At 43.6% G+C, this 24,600-nt stretch overlaps 1 protein-coding gene across 1 annotated transcript in view; it reads right to left on the bottom strand.

Moving 5' to 3' along the window:
- Positions 1–24,600, bottom strand: part of MALRD1 (MAM and LDL receptor class A domain containing 1) — a gene marked incomplete at its 3' end in the record, with an annotated part of 701,795 nt that overhangs the window by 97,499 nt on the left and 579,696 nt on the right. The window contains exons 38-39 of the mRNA XM_033932884.1: positions 12,234–12,359; positions 9,658–9,724 (exon numbers count right to left, since the gene is read on the bottom strand). Coding sequence (XP_033788775.1) covers positions 9,658–9,724; positions 12,234–12,359 — 193 coding nt within the window. The remainder of the gene's footprint in view (positions 1–9,657; positions 9,725–12,233; positions 12,360–24,600) is intronic.

Genomic DNA, 24,600 nt, shown 5'->3' with positions numbered 1-24,600 from the left:
GAGGTTAGAGGAGCTCCTGGGGGGGGGGAGGGGAGGCAGGAGGGGCAGAGAGAAAATATTGTGTTGATCCACTTTGGGCTCCAGCCCACCAAACATTATCCACCACCACATCTATCTTTATACCACATTCTCGTCCAAATATTCATCCAAGTCTCAAACGCCCAAAACAAGACCTTTTGGACGTGGGAGGAGCCAGCAATGTAATGGACTGGCCATCCAGACATGGCTACAGAGCAGTGGGGCATCTTACATGGCACTGCTGTGAACTTCATAAAAAGGGTGCCACATAAACAACTCACCAGAACTCCCATATAAGTAATGTTGAGCCCCCCCAAACCCACTATACCCACCTATCTACAACCCAATAGCCCTTATGGCTGCAGGCGGCACCTATATGGCAGTACAGTAGGGTTTGGGTTTTTTTTGGTGGGCTCATATTTTCCACCATGAATGTAGTGGTTAGAGTGGCTTATGGGCCTGGATCCTCCTCTCTATGGTTCACTAGCCCCCCCCCCCAGGCTATTTAAGAGACCTCTGTGTAGCTCTACTAGGCTTTCCTATAGCAGATGCTGATGTTCCGGAGACAGGTATGTACCAAGTGAATATAATTAACCCTGAAAGAAAGAGAAAATACAGCTAGTGCACATCCCAAGGTCACAAGCATGGTTAAAGTGAATAACAACATGGGTTCACTAAATCCATCTTAAGTAGACATAAACATCTTATAAAAAAAAAAAAAAATAAAAAGTATGTTTTTAAGGCTACCTTAAAAGTTTTTAATGAAAGTTTGAATCAAAAATCATAGACAGCAGGATTCCAGTAGATAAGTGCGACAGCTGAAAATCAGGTGGTGTGTTACTACTAGGGGTCAATAATGGGTGAAAAATGTTTGATTCATTTCATTTTCCTATAGATTGAGTAATAAATTTGTGCTTATAGAGCACATCCTTTCGCTGAGCTCACATGATCTGGCCACATGACTGGCATGAGTTTTCACCCAATTCATACAGACCACAACTGTGCACATATCCCAAAGGGGGGAGGATTACAGATTCAAACTAGCCTTCCAGCCAAGTTTGTTTTGAACCCTATTTATAAAATGTCATGAGAAAATGCAATAATTTTGTTACCTTACTTATGATTAACTATGCCAAGGTTTATGGGCTTTAGAATTGCCTTCTTCCATTGCACAGTAACCACAAAATAAGCACGTATGGCAGAGGTTTAAAAGTGTGGAACCAATAATGTTTTATTAAACCGCCACAGACATGGTTTTTCTGCAGCCACCACAGAATAGTTCTCCAATCACTGGCTCCCAGTTTACAATGAAGTCACCACCCACAAAGTATTGTCTGTGTAAGTAAAAGTTCTGGAAACAATCTCCTGAAAGAAGACTGTGAGCCAAACCATAAAAGTCATGTCAGCAAACAGTTTGACTTCCTCTTTGCTGTGTGGGTGACCAAAGAATTGGGAAGGCTGATTTTATTAAAACCTTATGGAAACACAACAGTCCCAAAGCTCATATCTTAGAACAACAACCAAAGAATTCAGCCACTCCCATTACATTTACAAAACTGGAGTCAAGGTTAAGTTTGTTTAGAATACTAAATCATTCATATTTTCCTCCCGTTCCTTGTCCTTCTCACCTCCTCCACCAACTTTATACCAGTTATCATAAATACATCACAGAAAATTTAGTCTAGCATACAAGGCTTTCTGTTGACATTCTTGTTGGTTTCTTATATTATTCACAGCCACATACACTAAGATGAAAGTATATATACTGTACCTACAAATAACTCTTTTAGGCACATACTCCTGGATTCTATTAATGTCGTCCAAAGCTGCGATCCCAACTGTGGGTGCACGGTTGAGATGTATACACAAATAGATTGGATAATGAGCTCTGACACCAATGATGTTAATGTGTCATCGACTCGTGTTTGAGTCCTAGCAACTTGATGATGATCATCAAGTCTTCGTGGCAGAATACAGAAATAGATTGCCGAGCTTTTCTTTTGCGCAGTATAAATTTGATGTTGTCACCATTGTCGCATCAAATACGATCCTCCGCTTCCAACACTGCCCAGATGGGTGGTATATCATTAGTCTGACATTTCCGCTGAAACCTGCCTACATTGGGAGGCTCTGCTGATAGTGAAACTACTGACTACTACTACTAGTACTATTTATCACTTCTATAGCACTGAGAGGCGTATGCAGCACTGTACAATTTGACATTTAATGTTCAGTCCCTGCTCAGAAGAGCTTACAATCTAACCTGGACCTATAGACATGACATATAGGGTTGAGGATGCAGAACCCAAGGTGAGAGGAGTTAAGAGTTGAAAGCAGTCTTGAAGAGGGGGCTTCCAATTAGAGAATAACATGGTGACTGTTACCCACCACTAGCTGCGGGTAACTCACAGGAACAGGAGCAAAAAAAAAAGATGGGTAGCCATGGGTACAGGAACAAGGCAATTCACCGCTCTGTAAAGTATCTGCCACTTGCTACCTCCCCATTTTCCAAGTTGAAATGCTTTTCTTAATTTAAATTTTAATATGCATAGCATATATGTAGAATCAATATATACAGCTATAACTTCATTGTGCCAGTCATAGATCATCTTTTGGAAATAAATGCCTCTACTGCAGCCAAAATTGCATTACAGTGTATTAAATTGCCCCTTCTCTTTATCACCACCCTTTCATATTTAATCAAGAGACAAATGTGAATCCTTAAACATTCACACAAACACTGGTGGTACCTTTCTAGTGCCCAAGAATTGTTTTCAATGCTATAAACAGCAGGAAATCTAACGGCCTGGCAGAGTCCTTAAATGAAGTTTTCCCCCACCTAGGATATTCTAATCCTCATGAAATTGATTCAATCCTAAACAAAGGCATAGGGGAGCTAACCTGCATATTCTAGGATGGTTTAGATAGGTTGGAGAGAGCTTTGACGGAGGCTCCAGTAGATGTAACCTAAGCACAGTACTGGACAGAGCTCTGGGTTTTTGGCCCAGAAATATCTATGAAAAAGGACAATTTAAATTAAATCATTAATTGATAGAGAGTGTACGGTTGGACAGATTGGATGGACCATTCGGGTCTTTATCTGCCGTCATTGACTATGTTACTATACACTAGGCACCAGGCATACCAGCTGTTTCTGTGTATTTCATGGTTTCTATATCAGCTCTACAGTGGAGGCCTTTAACATAATGCAATCCAGATTAGATTTAGAAATGTCTCTATCCCTAAAAGAATGCCTATCTGACGTGTTTGCTGTATCAAAATAAATGCGAAACCTATATCTTGGAGACCTTGAAAAGTGAAAGGCATTTGGATATTAGGCTAGCAAATAAATAAACCCATTAGTGAGTTGTTTAAGGAAGTATGGCCTCTTGCAGAATAGTTTGAAACCTCTGATCACCACCTTGATTTTTAATGGGAAGGGAAAAGGTACAGGAGAAAGAAACTGCCAGAGACATTGGAAGTTATTTTAGAGCTCTGTGATTCAGGCCCTGTGGTCTGCTTTCATTACACAATCAATTTTTCTCATGTCCCACCATGTGCATTGGACCCCAGGCAAAGCAGCAGTGGCATACCAAGGGGGGGCGTAGGGGGCGGTCCGCCCCGGGTGCCAAGCCCTGAGGGGGTGTTCCCGGTCCGGTCCGGTTCCCCCCCCCCTGCGCCGGGTGTCGCGTTTGGAATCAGCCTGCAGCAAGATCGCCATGCTAGCAATCTTTGCCTGCTTCGGCTGTTTCCTCCGCCACGGTCCTGCCCCTCCTCTGACGTCAGAGGAGGGGCGGGACCGCAGCGGAGGAAACAGCTGAAGCAAGCATAGATCGCTGGCATCGCGCGATCATGCTGCAGGCTGTTTCCCCAGGGAAATGAAGTGTGGAGGCCGGGGGAATGAGCAGTGCTTCGTGGTGGTGGTGGTGGGGCCGAGCGGTCCTTCGAGGTAGTGGGGGGGGGCAGCAGGCCTTCAGGGTGGGGCGGGCAGGCAGAACTTGTTGAGGGGGTGGAGACAGGCCTTCAGGGGGACAGGCAGGCAAGCCTTCAAAGGGGGGACAAGCCTTCGGGGGGGTGCAGGCCTTTGGGGGGGGTGACAGGCTGTCGGGGGGGGAGCAGGCCTTCGGGGGGGACAGGCCTTCAAGGGAGGGCACAGACCTTCAAGGGGGGGGCAGGCCTTTGAGGGGGGTGTAGGCTTTCGGGGGGGTGCAGGCCTTCGGGGGGGTGACAGGCCATTGGGGGGGTACAGGCCTTCTGAGGGGAGACAAGCCTTCAAGGGAGGGCACAGACCTTCAAGGGGGGACAGGCCTTCGAGGGGGTGTAGGCCTTCGGGGTGGTGCAGGCCTTCAAGGGGGGGCAGACCTTCGAGGGGGGTGTAGGCCTTCGGGGGGGGTGCAGGCCTTCAAGGGGAACAGGTAGGGATGCCTTCAAGGGGGGACAGGCCTTCGAGGGGGGTGTAGGCCTTCGGGGGGATGCAGGCCTTCGGGGGGTGCAGGCCTTCGGGGGGGTGCAGGCCTTCAAAGGGGGGACAGGCCTTCAGGGGGGCAGGCCTTCAAGGGGAACAGGCAGGCCTTCGGGGGGGTGCAGGCCTTCAAGGGGGGGCAGGCCTTCAAGGGGAGCAGGCAGGCAGGCCTTCAAGGGGGGGACAGGCCTTCAGGGGTGGGATGCAGACCTTTAAGGGGAGGACAGGCCTTCAGGGGAGGGGGGGCCCTGGTGTAGAAGTACACAGAGGGAAGGGGTAGGGGTTCAAAGAGACGTGCATATGCCGGGCTTTGGGTGGGAAGAAATAATGGGTCTGAAAATAGAGGAGAGAGAGAGAGAGATGATGGACATGGGTTTTAGGGAGGGAAGGAACAGAAAGGGAGAGAAGTTGGACACAAGGGATGGTGTGGAGGGGGGGATAGAGATACTGGTTAGGAGGGTAGTTGGGAAAAGAAAGGGAGAGATTGTGGACCCTGGGGTGGTGGGGAAGGAGGGAGAGCTGCTGGATGAAAGGGTAGTTAAGAAAAGGTAGATCTGTGGAGGGAGACAAAAAAAGGAAAGATGCCAGACATCCGGGGGAGAGAAGGGAAACGGAAGGGGAGGACAGAGATGGCAGATGGATGGTTAGCACGGAGAAAGAAGAAAGAAGGAGACCCTGGCAAGCAAGTTATCAGAAGACAACCAGAGCCTTGGACCAACAAGATTTGAAAAATAACCAGACAACAAAAAGGTAGAAAAACTAATTTTATTTTCTGTTTTGTGATTACAATATGTCAGATTTGAAATGTGTATCCAGAGCTGGTGTTAGACTGCAAACGTGAGCTAGGATTTAACAGAGAGAGGAAAAGTCCTTTTTGTTTCTTTATTTTATTTACACCACCAGCGCCAGTGTGGTTAGGAGAAGCCAAAGGGGGGTGAAAAAGCTATAAAATAAACCCACCAGGATGTTTGAAAAAAAAAAACCCAATTGGGCAGGAAAATCGAATCGATAAACCAATTCAATAGGCTGAATCGAATCGAAATTTTTTTTCCTGAATCTGGCAGCACTAGTTTGCGCTACTGTCTTTACTTTAGGACCTGGGATTGGGGAGAGATGGCATCCTCAGTACTTTATAATGCAAGTGAAATGAGGATTTGGTCAGATTTTTGAAGGGTCTGCACTCTGCAGAAGAAAAATATTGTATAGGCCGGGGACATGAGACAGCAGGAAATGGGAACTTTTCTTCCTTCTATTTTTGTGAATGGAAAGGCTGAAAATGTCAGAGAGTTCAGTTAAAATATGTGCTTTATAAGAAAATATAATAATGTGTTTTATAAAGTTTATAGCATTGCTGGCCTACCCGGTGAGGTGTTCCTAGTGGTGGTGGTGGCAGCGTGTCAATGTGTTGAGAGGAAGAGGTGATCTGGGAAATTCTGCTGAGTAAACTCCGGGCCCATTTCCACCCCCCAGTTAGTCCACGCCACTCAACTGGTTCACACACTGAGAGGGTCTTTGGGTGTTGTTCCTGGGTAGTTGTTTTGGGATCTCTTCCAGTGGTTTGTCAGTATCTCCTTCTGGTCCAAGGAAGGAAACTTTGTTAACCTTAGCACTGACCTACAGAATATGTTTGTAACAGCGCTGCTTGTGTGGCATTAGTCTATGTAGTGATCAAAAGAAAAAACCAGACCTTTGCACATTTTTGCACTATATGGTGGGTGTATGAGGAGATTCACATTTCGTGCACAGCTAAGTCCATGTGAAGTTACCTTGTGCTGTATTTGACATCTAGCAAAGTCTCTGTTTGGAAGGAAAGATCTCAGCTTAAAAATGAAGTGGCCAGAAGTTATGGTAAAAAGCAGATAGCGTAGCTGGTTTTAAGAAAGGTTTGGACAAATTCCTGGAGGAAAAGTCCATAATCTGTTATTAAGACATGGGGGAAGTGTCTGCTTGCCCTGGATCGGTAGCATGGAATGTTGCTACTCTTTGGGTTTTGACCAGGTATTAGTGTCCTGGATTGGCTACCATGAGAATGGGCTACTGGGCATGATGGACCATTGGTCTGACCCAGTTAGGCTATTCTTATGTTATGTTCTCATCTGTAGGGGGCCTTTGTTTTCACTTCTTATTTTAATGTATTTTTTTTCTGGGAACTTATCAGTGTTTTTTATAATGGGAACAAAAATGGAAGAGAATTAATGTGTGTGGAATGGGGGGTAACTAATTTCTTCAGCTAAATAATTCAATCCACCTCAAACAGACATAGGAGAACTCACGCACCATTCACACACCCTCCAACCAAAAACGTCAAAAGAAAAAAACTGTTCGACAACCTCCTAGCCATTCGAGCTGCAACACTCGACCCCCAACTCTACAACCAATTGACATCGACCACAGACTACAAAACCTTCAAAAAGAAATAAAAACCCTTCTATTCAAAAAACACATAAAACCGAACTAACACAATCAGAACTGTCCCAAGCATCACCTGTAACTACTCCATATGTACTTCTAATGTCATGACAATTCAGACATAATTTATGTTATGTTATTATATGTTTGGAATAATGGTTACATATATGAGGTTCAATAAAAGTAAATTTTCACTGCCTGTTTCTATTATGACCATTTATTCAGTTTCATGGTTATTACAAAAAATATTTTTTTACATGGGGGGGTGTCAAAAAATTATGGGCCCCGGGTGCCACATACCCTAGGTACGCCACTGCAAAGCAGTGAAAGCTGGCAAGACAGCAAGCCATAAGAACAGAAGAATTGCCATACTGAGACAGACTGAAGGTCCATCAGCCCAGTATCCTGTTTCCAACAGTGGCCATAAAACACAAAAGGGCAAGCTTGTGTGCATGCTGTTTTATTGTCCTTGTCTAGTTAACCTTTGATCTGATGACTGGGAGTGCATATATGACATAATGGGCCTCAGCAATGATATTGTAATTTGGAAATCTTTGTCCGAGCAACTTCATTTAACTGGAAAACTGGGCCTCCAAATGGCAGATGAATTTAATGTGGACAAATGCAAAGTGGTGCACATTGGGAAGAATAATTCAAATCTTAGTTACCGAATGCTAGGGTCCACCTTGGAGGTCAGCGCTCAAGAAAAAGATCTGGGTGTCATCGTAGACAATACACTGAAGCCTTCTGCCTGATGTGTGGCGGCGGCCAAGAAGGCAAACAGGATGCTAAGAATTACAGTCAAACCTCGGTTTGCAAGTAACCCGGTTTGCGAGTGTTTTGCAAAATGAGCACAACACTCTCGCAAATCTTGTCTCGCAAACTGAGTGTTGATTCGATTTGCAGCACCGTATGCCTGTAACAGGTTGCCTGAATCAATACGTCGTGCTCCGTCCCTGGCAGTGTTCAAATCCAAGCTAAAGGCCCACTTTTTTGAAACTTCTTTCAACTCTGAACTCCCCCTCTCTGCTGTCAGAAACCTATATCCACTATAATTTCCCCAACCCTGCTGCTTTCAGATACCTATACCCAGTATAACCTCACCAGCCCTGAAATGTCCTGTCTAAATTAGATTGTAAGCTCTTCTGAGCAGGGACTGTCTATTGTATGTTAAAATATACAGCGCTGCGTATGCCTTTCAGCGCTATAGAAATAATAAATAGTAGTAGTAGTAGTAGTAGTAGTAGAATTAGCATAGGAGGGTTGATATAACTTCCCTGGTGATCAGCAAACCACGGAGAGGTTCTTCAGATCTGCAATAACAGTGATACAAAAGAAATAGATCCCAGATGGACTGCTACAAACAAAATCTCTTTATTACAACAATCATCTGACGTTTTGCCCGCTCTTCTAAACGTGAGAAGGATAAAGGATTTGCGTTCCCAGTTAAAATGTACAAAAATGCACAGCAACATTCCATTAGAGAATCACACGGTGACAAAATTCATCACCGTTCCCGTCCCCGTGGATAACCGCGGGAAACCATCTTCATGTCATTCTTTAAGGAGAGAGGAAAGAATCAGAGTATAATTAGGCACAACCACTGACCCGTAGCTTTTCTTTGAAGAATGCTGGTGTAGAAGGACCGAGGTTGAAATAGACACTAGAAAATGACATGGGATTATTTCCCGCGGTTATCCGCGGGGACGGGAACGGTGATGAATTTTGTCACCGTGTCATTCTCTACATTCCATGTTCACTCTAGCATGGGCACAGACTGTTCTCTCTGCCAACAGCAAATCCTTTAGCTTCCCCGTTTTTGTATTATACCCCTGAAGCAGCCCAAGAGTGGATGACTCATAGAGCATCCTGGGTGATTGTTTAATAAAGAGATTTTCTTTAGGAGCAGTCTACCTGGCATCTATTTCTTTTGCATCGCTTCCATTCTGATTCCATGAAATTGTCATAAAAGTTATTATATCCGACCAACAATAAATTTCTGTAAGAATCAAAGCCGCCGACTACTTTAGCTCCATCCTTGGTGACTCTCTATATAGCGGGTTTTGAGCTGCTGGAAGGGTTTCTGAAACTCTCAACTCTGTAATTGACAAAATTCCCTCCATAAGAATATCAGACAATGATTTATAAACAAGTTCTTGGGAGAAGTCAGAATAAAACAACTTTTTTATGTACCACATATTGCCCATGGTAATTTATACACTTTATATTTGCACTTCTAGCAGAGCTAGGAAAACAACTTCCCATCTTCCTGTGGGGGGAATGCACAGGGCCATCTTACTTATTCTTGACTAACAGTGTGAAAGCAACACTTGAACTATGAGAAAAAAAAATATCAATATGTAAAAGATTCAGAATAAATTTATACAGAATGAGCAGTTCAGGCAGCCAAAGAGACTGTTTTAGATGCACAGGAAGTCAAGCGAAAATATAACATCATTTGTCATACCCACATGTGCTTCTAAATTCTGATGTGCAATGGGAGAAACAGAAAACTTGGTTTTATAAAGCAGAAACTGCAATCAAATGGAAAAACTACTGAAAGTCACTGAAATGCTTTTTGATAGAATATATTCTACTGAAATTCCCCTTTTTTTCCCTTCCTGTCCAATTATGTGCTCATTTAGATGAAAGCAGACCTGAAATACAGTATCAAGCTTTACTCTCAAATTACATGCTTCATTTAAACTGTGCCATTCCCTTTTGTCAGAAAGTCCCTCACAACAAAATAAAAGGACAGTGAATCTTACTGGCACAGGGGAACTTTCCTCTTAAGAACACATGTTCCTCCATTTTTGCAGTACTCTACCGGGCATTCTGTGAAGTAAAATAAATATGGGTTAGTAGAACAGTGCGGTCCTGAAACATGAAAGCTCAAAGAATCCTAACACCATCCACCAGAGAAAAATAATCTGTTTGCAATGCTTATCTTTCTATAATTATTCTTTCCGTGTCTTGTATTCCTATTAAATGTTTAAACGCAAGGATGAACAGATGTTTGACTTCTGCTCTATGCCCGTGTTAGTCATGAGATGCTGAAGGTAGTTACAAGCTCATAAAACCCAAAAGTGATTCTCGACAGAATAAAGCGCTATTTAGTTGATTTTGCAAATTATAGTTTAATTCATTTTTATAACCAGATAGCTCTGCTAATCCTGAGTGCAAATATGCGATGTGAAATATTGAATTTGTCCCAGGGCACAAAGATTATAAAAAAATATAACAGAGAGAGATATTATACGTTTAATTTGTCAGTGCTGCGCTGTTATAAGGAGCAGTTTCCCAAATCTTTCATGTAAGTAAATGTTCATTTAAGCAGATTAAATGGTTGAATGCAATTTTCTCAGTCCCACCACTGCTTAATAGACAGAGAAGTGTCCTAGTAGTTAGAGCAGTAGGCTGCCACCAAGGATACCAGAGTACAAATCCTTAATGCTCCTTGTGACCTCGGACAGGTAACTTCACCTTCTATTACCTACAATACAATCTGTGAATTCTTTAGGGAAGGGATTTATCAACTATAATAAGATATGCAACGTACCTTGAGCCCAGATTTTGAAAAAATCACATATACTGTATTTAGATCTTAACTTTTTTTAAAAAAAAAATTGTGATCTGTGTTGAAAAGAGGAATTCCTAAGTGTGTCTTAGGTCAGGGCAGCAAAACTGTGTCTGCTTTTCTATTTCAAAAGTATGAACACTATTCCTCAGCCAAAATTACTGTACCATGCAGAAAAAGCTGGTAGAAACATATGGCCATATTTAATGCTTGCATGTCTTATCGGTTTTCAAGGAAGATTTCTCCTTGAAAATTCATCTAAAACTACTGTGAACATGACACTAATGTGGACTGTTAGTAAATTTAACTCAGAATGAGCGACACATATACATTTAAAGAAAGAAATATTGCACCAGAGAGAGCTTACTTTCATAAAGGGGGCAAAGGGTAATAGGTCATGGATTTGATATACAGTAGAATCTCAGTTAACCGGGTCTCAGTTAACCCGGACTCTCATCCAATCAGCAAAAAATTACTGGTGAAAAAAAATGGTCCCCAAAGCACCAGCAGCAGTGGTCCAAAGCCGCAAACCCCCTCCCTCCCTACAAGCGGTGGCATTCCTGAGCCGCAAACCCTACCTCCCTCCCGACCCAAAGCACCAGTATAACAGCGTCCTCTCTCAAGCCTCTTGAGAGAGAAGCAGGCAGCAGTCCTGAGCCGTGAACCCCCTTGCTCCTTCCCTCCCTCCCTCTCTCCCTTCCTTACCTGAGTGCAGTCGGTCAGCAGGAGGCAGCCTCAAAACAGGCTGTTTGTGGCCAGCCCTGACAGGGCCTTTCTTCTGATGCATCCCTTCTGACACATTGGAGGAAAGGCCCTACTTGGGCTGGCCGTGAGCAGCTGTTTTGAGGCTGCCTCCTGCTGACCAGCTGCAGTCAGGTAAGGGGGTAAGGAAGGGAGGGGGAGCTAGGGGTTTCATACCTCAGGACGCCACCTGCTTCTGTCACTAAGAGGCTTGAGGAGGGGAAGGGGAGGGGAGGGGAGGGCTTTGCAGTTCAGGATCACTGCTGTGCTGGTGCTTCGGGGCAGGAGGGGGGGGGGGATTTAGACAGTGTTAGACAAGGTTTCTAACCAGAAAAACAGTTATCCAGTATCCACCAATCCCCGTGGGTGCCAGATAATTGAGATTCTACTGTACTGACTTTCTGTGGTACAACCAAAGCAGTGATAATAGTGATAGAGAAATTTTTTTATTTTATTTTCCTACTATTTATCATTCACCTGAAAATCTTTTAAAAATACAGTATCTAAATGCATAATTATCCTGTGTAGTGTAACAAAATATGAGCATATCTACAATCTTCTTAAAGTTAGGTGGCATGCAATAAATCTTCTTAAGTATAGTATGTACTAGGTTATTTAATTTAGTGTACCACACCCACCCAATCTATTTTCACTTTAGAACTGACAAAAATGTATCATATAATTTCTCACTTTTCCACTCATCTCCTTTACTGCATTCCAACTCAGTTTTAACAAAATCTTGCTGTAATATAACTATGCATGCAGCTGAGTTAGAGGGCAGATTGCTACTTTTCATGACATTATAAACTAGCCCTTTGGAAAATGCTTTCCTTCCTATATCATGCCTATCTCTTCAGTACATTTCCGATTTGATTTTTTGCCATTCCTTCGGAAGCATTTGACCATGAAGTCTTCTCTCAAGCACTACTGCTCAGAATAATAACTGGCCTTTGCCATCTGTCTACAGGTTAAATAAAATTACCCTGGCTTTCTATTCCAGTGGTGTCTTGAGATGAAATCGACTACCTGAGCAGCTTGATTCATCCAGGCTGAAGTCAATGCAGTCTGTGACACCATCACAACGCTGGGAGACATGCACACATGTATTAGTTGATTCACAGTACAAAGAACCATTGAAGCATTCTTTACTGCCTGTAAGAAAGTTACATGGTGTCATTAAGTACTTGCATATATGTAAACCACTTTGAATGTGTACCCACAAAAAAGCAGTATACAAGACCCATTCCCATTTCCCATTATAACTGTATAATTTGTATAGAGATTAAACTGAAGCCCTTCACGCTTAAATCAACAGATGTATGCAATATACCGGTAATTAGTCAGCATATATCTTTCCTAAGGCAAATGTGTCTCTTTTTACAGATGGAATTCTGGAAACCTTGATAATTCAATATGTGTTGAAATTCATTAGCATTAATACATCTATGGATGCAGAAAGAGGATAATATTTAGGGGCACAATATTTGGTCAAAGTTATCATGAAACTTTAATTGAATATCCAGTTAGAAATGTCTGCTGAATATAGGCAGGTAAAGACCCCCCTTTTATGAAGCTGAGCTAGGCGCTTTTTTATCACTGACAACTTGGTATTATCTCTGATGCTCACAGGAATACTGTGAGAGTCAGAGATTTTAATGCCTTGACCAGTGATAAAAAAGCCTAACACAGTTTCATAAGTGTGTGGGGGGAGGGGGAGTTAGCTAGATAAACTTATCTGGTTAATTTTAAGACCATATTTGTGAGACTTCACTTAACCGGATAAGTTTAATTAGAGAACACTGAATATCTGCTCGAGTGAATTAACTTTAATCTTGTTCCAGGCACCTCTCCCTAATCCGGCCTCCCCTACCACCACCACCACCATAACAAATCACCTGGTCAAAATTTATTTAGTCCTTGGGGGGGTGGGGGGGGAGAAGAGATAGGCATTATTTACAAAAAAAAAAAAAAAAAAGTTTTGTCTAGATGACTCCTAACATTCTCTAGACAGATCCAATGAATATTGACCTCAATGTATCTTTAATGTCCAAAGAGGGCAGAACACCAGTTTAAAGTCTCATCAGAAAGATGCCAAAGATAGAGAGGCTGTTTAAACAAAATTGAGCTTCTAATCAATGTTTCTCCATTTTAGCATCCGGACTTTCAGTGAAATTTAATTCAGAATAGGTACTTCTCTAGTACTGTGTTCCTATCTTATTGCCTTCCTCCCAAAACAAATTTTGGCATCTAGACATAGGTCACCTTTCAAAGGGCTAACAATAAATTCCTGCTTCTCAAAATCGATGAATCCATATTCGATGGGACTTTAACGGGTAGGGGTGGCTCCTGCTAAGATAAGTCTCACTCACCAGAGCCATACCTGGATTTTCAGCACCATAATCCAGAAACTGATTTAGAAAAATCCTTTCTGATCACCCCAACACTATCCAGATAGTACTGAGACAGTCTGGGAGTACAGCTTGGATGAATTTTCAGGTTCCCAAGTTAGCAACAACAGTCCTCTAATCAGGCAACCACCAAATACAGTAAGGATAGCACAAAGGCTGTACCATCTTTATCCAATTAATTAATCCTGGTTTAAATATTGCCAGTACTCAAATAACTGCCAGCAGTCAGGTTATATCTAGATATTCAATGCTACCTTGTATCCAGAATCAGACACTGAGCCAGTGATCGTCGCTAAACCTGTTTTAACAGATTTAGCGACAATCACATTTGCCAACTTGATGCAGAAAACAGTTCACTGCCTGGTTTACTGCACAATCACTCATTCCCTGATCTTGAGCTAATCAGGGCCTTAGACTCCTCCCCCTTGTATCCTGGGATACATAGAGAGGAGCCTAAGACCCTGATTGGCTCAGACACCTAAGGCCCCTTAGGCATCTGAGCCAATCAGGACCTTAGACCCATCCCCTTAAATCACTTGGTAGGCATGCCTATTTAGATGCCTACCAGCAGGTGCCATTTATAAAATCAGGGCCAGAATATCCAAATAAAAAACACCATTCAGTTAACATTTAAATTACAAAATGCTGACCACCATTGTGGAATATCAGGGGGTAAGAGTCTAAGGGGCTCATAATCAAAAGAAAAAAATGTCTAAAGAGTGGCCTAAATGGCTACTTGGACGATCAAAAAGCCTGATCATCCAAGTACCCATAATCAAAGCTGGTTTTAGACGTATCTAAAACCAGCTTAGGCCTTTCCCCTGCCACTAAACGCACAGAGAGAAAAGAGGCGTGTTTAGAGCAGGGGAAAGGGCGGGCGGTGGGCGGGAGGTGGGCTGACCTACACCTAGGCATGCAGCAGGTATAACCAAAACCTTAGGCAGGTTGCCTAGTTGGCCTAGTCAAAACAGATCTAAGTGCCGAAAAAGGGGCCGCTGAGCTGATCTTGGCTGATGCGATCAGCTCAGCGGCCCCAGCAACATGCCTACCCCCTATAGCAATGATCGCGGCAGGAGAGATGCCTCATCTCCCCTACCGCGATGCCATGACTTCTCTACCCGAACTGTTGCGACCCGTGGCAGGAGAGATGCCCTATCTCTCCTGCTGCGGGTTGCGGCAATACGGGAAGAGGAGTGATGGCATCGCGGTAGGGGAGATGAGGCATCTCTCCTGCCTCAATACATCACCCCCCCCCACACACAACATCGTGGCATGAGGGAGCCCAAGCCCTCTTGCCCCGTGGCACCCCAATGTTTCCCGATGACATCGGGGCAAGAGGGAGCCCAAGCCCTCCTACCCTGGGCACCTGCAGCACCCCCCGATTACGATCAGGCCAGGAGGGAGCCCAAGCCCTCCTGGCCTCTCGCCCCCCACCCCTTACAAGATCGGGCAGGAGGGAGCCCAACTCCTCCTGCCCAGGCGGACCCCCTACCCCCACCCCCCACTACAATACAGGCAGGAGGGAACCCAGGCCCTCCTGCCCTCGACACAACCCCCCCATGACTCCCCCCGAACCCCAGATCGCCCCCCCGTTGACCCACGACCCCCTGCCGACCCCACGACCCCAGGAGGGCTTGGGATCCCTCCTGCCCTGAACGTAATCGGGGGGTTGGGGATTGCGGGGCAAGAGGGCTTGGACTCCCTCTTGCCCCGATGTCGTTGGGGAGGTCGGGGGTGCCGCGGGGCAAGAGGGCTTGGACTCCCTCTTGCCCCGATGTCGTGGGGGGGTGGATTCTGTAACCGGTGTTGTTTTTGACATACACCAGTTATAAAATCCAGCTTTTAGGCGAAGGATTGGCTCCTCCTTCGCCTAAACGCCCTTGTGTTGGACGTTTGGGGCTTAGGCATTTTTTTGGTTCATTATGGGGTATAAGTGTAGACGTCATGGGGGTATAAGTTGTCACAATCCTACCCCTGATGCTCTGACTGTACCGGGTTTGGCTCTCGCTAAAGCTAGCCCGGTCATACAGAGGGCTAATCATGGGGATAGGATTGTGACCAGGAGAAGGGAAATAGCTGCATTCCCCTTTAATCCTGAAAATGCTGATTGGCAGGGAGGAGAGGAAGGTGAGGAGAATAGCCTTGAACAGCCTCAAAGGGATCTCCCTCCCTCTACAAACTCCCAGCTGAAGGAGATAATCAGGAAGCCGAGGAAATCTAGGCAAACTTTGCAGGCAGCTCCTCCCCCTCAGAGGGCAGGGTGTGTTCGGCTGAATACTTTAGAGGCTGCTCTGAGGAGGAAAAAGGCAGTTCACTCTGGGCCAGCTCAGGAAGAGTTCTCTCCAGGCTGTTCTCCTGGGGCCCAGGACATTGAAATGCAGGAGACAGACACTGACCCTTTTGCCAGCCAGCCAGCACAGCCAGAACCTATGGACTATTTGGAGACTCCCTGCCTGAAGACATCCTGAAGACAGTCTGCCTGAAGACATCCTGATGCAGGAAAGCTAAGTGGCAGGGCTGGGTAGTTTGGGGAGTTATAGCATACTCTGTCCGATTGTCTATTGCTAAGGAAAGGTTCTTTAGGTTGAAAGTTTAATGTGACTTGTGCTGCCCTGCTTATGTAAAAGCAGGAAGAAAAAAAACAACGTTTTTTTTGTTGTTTGAACTTCCAGGATCCAGCCTAGTTAAGCTGGCTTGGTTTTCTACTGTGTTAGGGTAAACCCGGGGAGTAATTAATGGGGAGAATCCACTTACTATTCAGGTTGGGTTAGTGGGGCCATTAGTGGCATTCTGTGATGCAGAAAAGTAAATTGGTGGATTCGCTTACTCCCCTTCCCCCCACCAACTCCCGTTGAGCTGGTTGGGGACCAAGCCTCCATAACTTGAAGGCTTGTGCACAGAACCATCTGAGGTGCTAACAGTAGTGCTGATTGTTAGTCTGAAGGTTAAGACAGCAACATTTTTGTTTTATTTTACTTACCTGAACCGTCGGGATGTAGATGAGAGCTGAAACCTAGACCTGTTGGTCAGCTCTATATTTTTGTTTGGTATGATTTTCGCTGCTTGGGAATTTGGACTGACTATAAGTTTACTCCCAGCAATATACCACGGAATAAAGTGGTCATCCCAGGAACAAGTAAATTGACTCTGTTTTTTTGTCTTTTTATTGTTATACCTTATGAGTGAAGGTCATACAGCAGGACTTCCTTCCTTTAAGGGAAGCACGCCGGGGTAGCTCTAAGGTGAACGTGGACCGGCCCCGTTGAAGCACAGGTACCGGCCACGCCACAAAGTGTAGACGTAGTGGTGGTCTGGGCGTTTAAACAGCTAAATGTAAAGGTAGGCCATTATAAAAAAAAACCTCCTTTTGGACTTTTTTTTTGATTATGGACATTTTCCCTGCTTCTACTTTCAACGTTTAAGGTCTTAAGCCAAAAAGGGACTTAGACAAAGGTCAGACACATAAGAAACAATATTCATTACTTGGCCATACCTGATCCTGGTAATGAATATCCATCTACTAGAGCAGCTGTGAGAATTTTCTGGGTATTGCTGATATTCTGCACCAGATAACTATCCAAACAAGTTCAGACAGCAAAATAGCCCGTACCTGGATAACTTCCTGCTCTGTCATGACTCTCCCTGGACTTCCCGGCAATATCCAGATAGTGTTAGGTCAGTCAATAAAGATATCCAGTGACATTAAGATACGAGTCTGGAATGAAGCTTTCATTGGTAGAATATACTATAATAGAGTACATTACCAGAGCACTAGAACAGGATCTTTTTCATGTGTGGCTCCTCTGTTGTGGAATAATCTTCCAGGATGGTTATGTCAATGTGTGTCTAAGGCCCTGATGCTCAAAACTTACCGTGCATTTAATGTTCGACGTTAAACCAGTTCTAACCGGTTTAGTGTAGAAGCATTTTAACTTCCAATGCATGAAATGACTCTGCATGCGGCATTGCAGTATCTGAGAATTGTATTACAATTACCTCATTAATACTACTTTAAACTAGGTAAGTCGGGGGAGGGTACAGGCACAAACAACATACCAGGCGAACTAAAATGCCAATACATTTATGAGGCTGAGGAAAGTAGACACCGAAATTCTGGGTCAGGGGTGAGTGCATACACTTTTGAGTCGGGAGTAGGGTCACATCATATTTATGGGTCACATTGTAATTCCGGGTCTAGGGGGAGTACACACTGTAGTTCTGGGTATATGGGGAGTACACATTGTGGTTCTGAGCCTCAGGAAAGCACAAATAACACAAACAATGCTAAAGGTGTTCAAATAGCTCAAACAGGAATATCCCCATTGAGACATAACAAAAATATAACATGGAGGGCTATGTACGTCAACGCACACAGTTTAGGAAACAAGATCCTGGAATTGGAAACAGAAATAAGGAATGCCGACCTGGATGTGGTGGCGATATCCGAAACCTGGCTCACAGACTCCCACGGGTGGGACATGGTCATACCGGGTTACAACTTGCTTCGCCGGGACAGAGAGGGTAGGAAGGGAGGGGGTGTAGCATTATATACTAAAGATGACATTAAGGTCACGAGAATCTCAGATGTCCAGTATACTGGGGAATCCCTTTGGGTTAATTTGGCCAGAGGGAAGGACAAATGCTTGTATCTTGACGTAATTTACAGACCCCCAAGACAACAGGATGACCTGGATATGGAAATAATCGAAGATATAGAAAATATCACTTTGCGTGGGGACACAGTATTGCTAGGTGACTTCAACATGCCTGATGTGGATTGGGTTACACTTACCTCTGCTTCCGGCAGCAGCAGGAGGCTATTAAACTCTATGAAAGGAGCAAGCCTCAGGCAACTGGTGTTGGAACCGACAAGGGATCAGGCAATACTGGACCTGATACTTACCAATGGAGAAAGTGTCACAGAGGTCTCGGTGGGCGACACATTGGCCTCCAGTGACCTCAATATGGTATGGTTCAATATCAGGAAAGGTTTCACTAAATCTACTACACTAACCAAAGTCCTCAAATTCAAGGACACAAATTTCAAAGAAATGGGAGACTTCGTTCACCAGGCGCTACAAAGCCAAGAAGAAACCGATAACGTGGAAGACATGTGGTCGACTTTGAAAGCAACCATACAAGAAGCAACAAACCGCTATGTAAAATCAGTAAGTAAACGGCGAAGGAACAATAAGCCACAGTGGTTTACTGCGGAGATCTCAGACCTGATCAAGGAGAAGAAAAAAGCATTCATCTCTTACAAACAATCAGGGAAGCAGGACTCTAGAGCAGACTACCTGGCCAAATCAAAAGCCGTCAAAACAGCAGTCAGAGAGGCTAAATTCCTCATGGAGGAGTCTCTAGCAAAGAACATCCAGAAGGGAGATAAATCCTTCTTCAGGTATATCAGTAATAGAAGAAAAAACTCAGGCGGGATTGTATGTCTTAGGAAACCAGACGGAGACTATGTGGAAAAAGATTCGGAAAAATCCCAACTATTAAATGAATACTTCTGCTCAGTCTTCACCCGAGAAGCGCCAGGGCTCGGCCCAGAGCTACAGACAAGGGTTGGCTCAGTTGACCCGTTTAGTAACTTTGAGTTTACGCCCAGCAGTGTCTACGGTGAGCTGTCAAAGCTCAAGGTTAACAAAGCAATGGGGCCGGACAACCTGCACCCCAGGGTGCTTAGGGAGCTGAGTGATGTCTTGGCGGAGCCACTGTCCGCGCTCTTCAACCTCTCCCTTAGTACAGGCAGCGTCCCGTTGGACTGGAGGACGGCTAACGTCATTCCACTCCACAAGAAAGGCTCAAAGATGGAGACAGCAAACTACAGACCAGTGAGTCTAACATCGATAGTGAGCAAACTAATGGAAACTCTAATCAAACACCAATTAGATAAGATCCTGGATGAGGAGAATCTACGGGATCCCCGACAACATGGATTTACTAAGGGGAGATCCTGCCAATCCAACCTGATCAGCTTCTTTGACTGGGTAACGGGGAAGCTGGATATTGGGGAGTCCCTGGACATCGTGTACCTGGACTTTAGCAAAGCATTCGATAGCGTACCACACCGCAGGTTACTGAGCAAGATGAGTTCTATAGGATTAGGTGACACATTGACGAAATGGGTTGGGAGCTGGCTTGGAGGTAGGCTCCAAAGGGTGGTGGTGAATGGCACCCCCTCCGAAATGACGGAGGTGATTAGTGGAGTACCACAGGGCTCAGTCTTGGGCCCAATCCTATTCAACATCTTTATAAGAGACTTGGCAGAAGGGCTTCGAGGTAAAATAACATTATTCGCCGATGACGCCAAACTGAGTAATGTAGTGGGCAAATGCACAACAGACGAAGATTCAGTGCCCGACAACATGATGCACGACCTACTCCTACTGGAGCGATGGTCTAGGACATGGCAACTCAACTTCAATGCCAAAAAATGCAAAGTTATGCACCTGGGCAACCAGAATCCATGCAAGTCTTATACCCTTAATGGCGAGATCCTAGCAAAAACGGTAGCAGAACGAGACTTGGGGGTAATCGTCAGTGAGGACATGAAGTCTGCCAATCAAGTGGAGCAGGCTTCGTCCAAGGCAAGACAAATCATGGGCTGCATATGAAGGGGTTTCGTCAGTCGTAAGGCGGAAGTCATTATGCCATTGTATAGATCCATGGTGAGGCCCCACCTGGAATACTGTGTGCAATTCTGGAGGCCGCATTATCGCAAGGATGTGCTGAGACTGGAGTCGGTGCAAAGAATGGCCACCCGGATGGTCTCGGGACTCAAGGATCTACCATACGAAAAACGGCTTGACAAATTACAGCTATACTCGCTCGAGGAGCGCAGAGAGAGGGGGGACATGATCGAGACGTTCAAGTATCTTACGGGCCGCATCGAGGCGGAGGAAGATATCTTCTTTTTTAAGGGTCCCACGACAACAAGAGGGCATCCGTTGAAAATCAGGGGCGGGAAACTACGAAGTGACACCAGGAAATTCTTTTTCACTGAAAGAGTGGTTGATCGCTGGAATAGTCTTCCACTACAGGTGATTGAGGCCAGCAGCGTGCCTGATTTTAAGGCCAAATGGGATCGGCACATGGGATCTATTCACAGGGCAAAGGTAGGGGAGGGACATTAAGGTGGGCAGACTAGATGGGCCGTGGGCCCTTATCTGCCGTCTATTTCTATGTTTCTATGTTTAATATTAAAATAAGCACTCTGGTCAATGTTCAGATATTGCATGGTGATGTACGAAATGAAGCACCAACCTTTAATGCTCCAAAATTACTGGCATGAACACAATATACATGTGTGTTAAAAATGCATCTCAGGCATGTGTGTTAAAGGTACGTTTCATGCGCATTTGTTAAAAGTGTATTGGTTTTATTCCCTGATTGAAAACACTGGAAGGGAGCGGAGTTTTTATCCTTTCTGTATTGTTACTGATTGATTATAAGTGCTTATTATGATTATTAATATATGTATGTATATTGTTTTGCACTTTTTGTTAGCTTTGAAAACTTAATAAAGATTTTAAAAAATAAAATAAAAGTGTATTGGTTGGTCTGTGGCTGCTGATTGCATGAGAAATGGAAGTTAAAAAAAAAGGATACATTATAATTTTATAGGGTTGGGACATCATATAATATATGCATATGTTAGAAGTACATCTCATGCGTGTTCGTTAAAACCATATACCGGCAAGTCTGCGCCAATTGCATGTTTAGCTGAAGCAGTGTAGAAAACAAATTTCATATATACTGTGTTTTCCCGAAAATAAGCCCTAGCATGATTTTTAAAGATGCTCCTAATATAAGCCCTATCCCAAAAATAAGCCCTAGTTAAGATCGACCCCAGAAGGCTTCCCCCCCCCCCGAATATCCGTACAGTCCCTGATTCTATCCCTGACACTAGTATCGCCTGATATGCTGAAAAAATCAGCAACCCCCACCCCTGCTGCTTTAGGAGGCTTTGGAGTGGAGGTATGTCAGTCTCATGGTGGGAGGGTTGGTGGGGTTCTGCTGCACAAGGGGATGGGTGAGAGGGGATGAATGATGCTGCACATGGGGGGAGGGGAGAAAGACAAGAGGAAGAATTGGGGTAGAGGAGAGGAAGGGAGAGATGATTGTTGCAAATGAAAAAAATAAGACATCCCCGAATATAAGCCCTAGTGCGTTTTATGGACCGAAAATTAATATGACACTGTCTTATTTTCAGGGAAACATAGTATATATCTTGTCCTACAGTACCTTGGCACAGAAACCTTCCAGTGTGTGATTGGGCATAACAGCAGTAGGGACTAGTCATCTGTCAACTTTTGTGACTATTATGACTATTGCAATACCAGCGCCTTACGGCTATTGACGCATGTGACTCATGCTTATGATGTGCGTCTATGATGAACTACAATAAGATACACCTATGATTGATGCTCATGTGTGCCTAAGCTGTAGCTTTTACTTGTTCATGCGCACATTTATGCCTCTTTCTATGAACTATTCTACATATGTGCCAGTCGTTTTCTCTAGCAACTGATCTGATAGAATTTCCGTGGATTTCCCTGGACCTCATTTGCAGTCTAAGTTTTTAGAGCATCGCTTGTTGTTTTGAAATTGGGAAAATTTACTGGCACTACAATGGCGCATGGGATTTTAATGGCGACTTCTGAGAATCAGGGCCTATATGCAGTTTTAAGAAACTATGGAAAACTGTTTGTGCAAGTTTTTTAAGTGTGATTATATTAGTGATTTATGGTGATGCGAGTCTATTCTGTTGAAGTTTTATGCATTGTAATTGAATTATCTATGTAATGATGTAATCCGTATGGGTATATGCGAACTATAAATTAAATAAATTATCCAGTCTGAAACTTTGTGATTGGCCATTGCACGTGGCACTTATCCAGATAGGAGCTGCTTTTACCCAGATAAATGCAGCTGAATGTTAACCCAAAAGATATTTACTGCAATAACACTACTGATAAAATTCACAGATATTAAAATATCTTATTATTGTGACACCACGGGAGAGTTTGGTGTAGTGGTTAAAGCTATAGCCTTAGCACCCTGAGGTTATGGGTTCAAACCCAAACTGCTCCTTGTAACCCTGGGCAAGTCACTTAATATCCCTCACTGCCTCAGGTACATTAGATAGATTAAGCCAACTGGGACAGACAAGGAAAAATGCTTGAGTATCTCAATAAAATTGACGTAAACCATTCTGAGCTCCCCTGGGAAAACAGTATAGAAAACTGATTAAATAAACAATTGACCAGGATCAATCAACACAACTTAGATGGACCACATCACAAAAATATTCCACTTAATCTGGGATAGAAAAGAAACCAGTGCTGTTACAAATAATTTCTTATTCTGCAAGATGATGATATTGGAAGGGGAGGGGACCTGGGGTAATGAGCAAATAGATAAAAACTAATGGAAGAATTCCCTAATGGAAAAAAAGAATGCCATAGTGTGGCAATGCAATATATTTTTTAGATCTTATCTTCAGGAAATGGAATTATTGACAGAAGATAAAGAAGCTTGTTTATCATGCTAGTGCTGTTCTGATTTTGCCCAGAATTAAAATAATGAGGCATACAGAAAACTCAGCCAAAACTGGATTTGCATGCAACAGCACTAACTGTAATCCAGGATGAAGGAGCTCTATTTTTTATGAAACTTTTTCTGCTAAAATACCTCACGGAATAGAAAGTACTTGTTTTATAGCATCAACATTAAAATGTCACTTTGCCAAAGCCCTACCAGTTATTATATACAGTAGCATATTATTTTATTTCTATCAGAGACTTGTTTGTGCATAACAATGTGCATTTATATGTGATTTTCTAAAACAGTTTAGCTGTGTCAGGGAAAACAAAATGGCACCCTGAGTAGAGGCATTGGGAAGATCACTCCATGGCTGTGTTTCCCTTTGTGGAGGTGGTATATTGAGAAACCTAAGGGGAAAGAGCAAGACCTCTACTCTGAGATGCAGATTTGGCTCCCCTTTCCACCAGTTGATAAATCTGGAACTGCAGATATTGAGTTTGCCAGAGTCTGCCACAGGCATGCTAGAAATGACATCCCTCTTGGAATGCGATAGATCACAGCCCAAGTGAATATCTCAGATTTCATAGACTTAGTGTAACTGGTTACTTAAATGCAGCAGGGATGTGCATAAGTCACAGTATATGTCCCCTTACATTCATGTGTATTTCACTTACAGAGCAGTGATTACGTAGCCTGCTGGCACTTTCCCAGGTAAGTATGCATCTAAGGGCTAAAATTCTATGCAATTAATTGTGCAGGCAATGTACAAATGCAGGTACTCACTTAGAGAATTGCCCTCCACATGGAGCTCCCCGATAATCCTATTTGTCTTTCCCCAGGATCATGATTGTTTGTTGTGTTTGTGTTTTCATCACAAATCTGATTTGGTTACGATCTTTAAAATATGAATATTTTTTTACTGTTATTGAAGTACATGGGATCATAGAAAATGACTTTTGTGTATGAAGTTTTGACCTTTGAGGGTCAATTCCAGTTGTGATCCCTTTTCAATGTATTGCAATTTCTTTAATAATAAATATCTTTCTTGAATCTATATTACATTACATTAGTAATTTCTATTCCACCATTACCTTGCGGCTCAAGGTGGATTACATAAGCATTGTCATGACTTTGCTAATGCATAAGGTGGATTACATAAGAATTGTCAAGGTAGTTCAAGGCGGATTACATAAGAATTATCATATTACTAAATAAATAAGGCGGATAACATATGAGTTGTCATGATATTTGGAAATATATAAGGAGTAGTTTGAACATTTTTTTTTCTGAGATAATCTGGTTGTGTTATATAGGTTTTATGTATATTTTGAAGAGTAGGGTTTTTGTTTCTTTTGTAGTCTGTGGTCGATGACAGCAGATTGGTGAGTTGTCTGTCCAGTTTTGCTGCTCTGGTGGTCAGTAGGTTGTCATAC

Source organism: Geotrypetes seraphini, chromosome 2 (genome assembly GCF_902459505.1).
Source record: "Geotrypetes seraphini chromosome 2, aGeoSer1.1, whole genome shotgun sequence".
Taxonomy (NCBI): Eukaryota; Metazoa; Chordata; class Amphibia; order Gymnophiona; family Dermophiidae; genus Geotrypetes; species Geotrypetes seraphini.
This window is presented reverse-complemented; position numbering and strand designations above follow the sequence as displayed.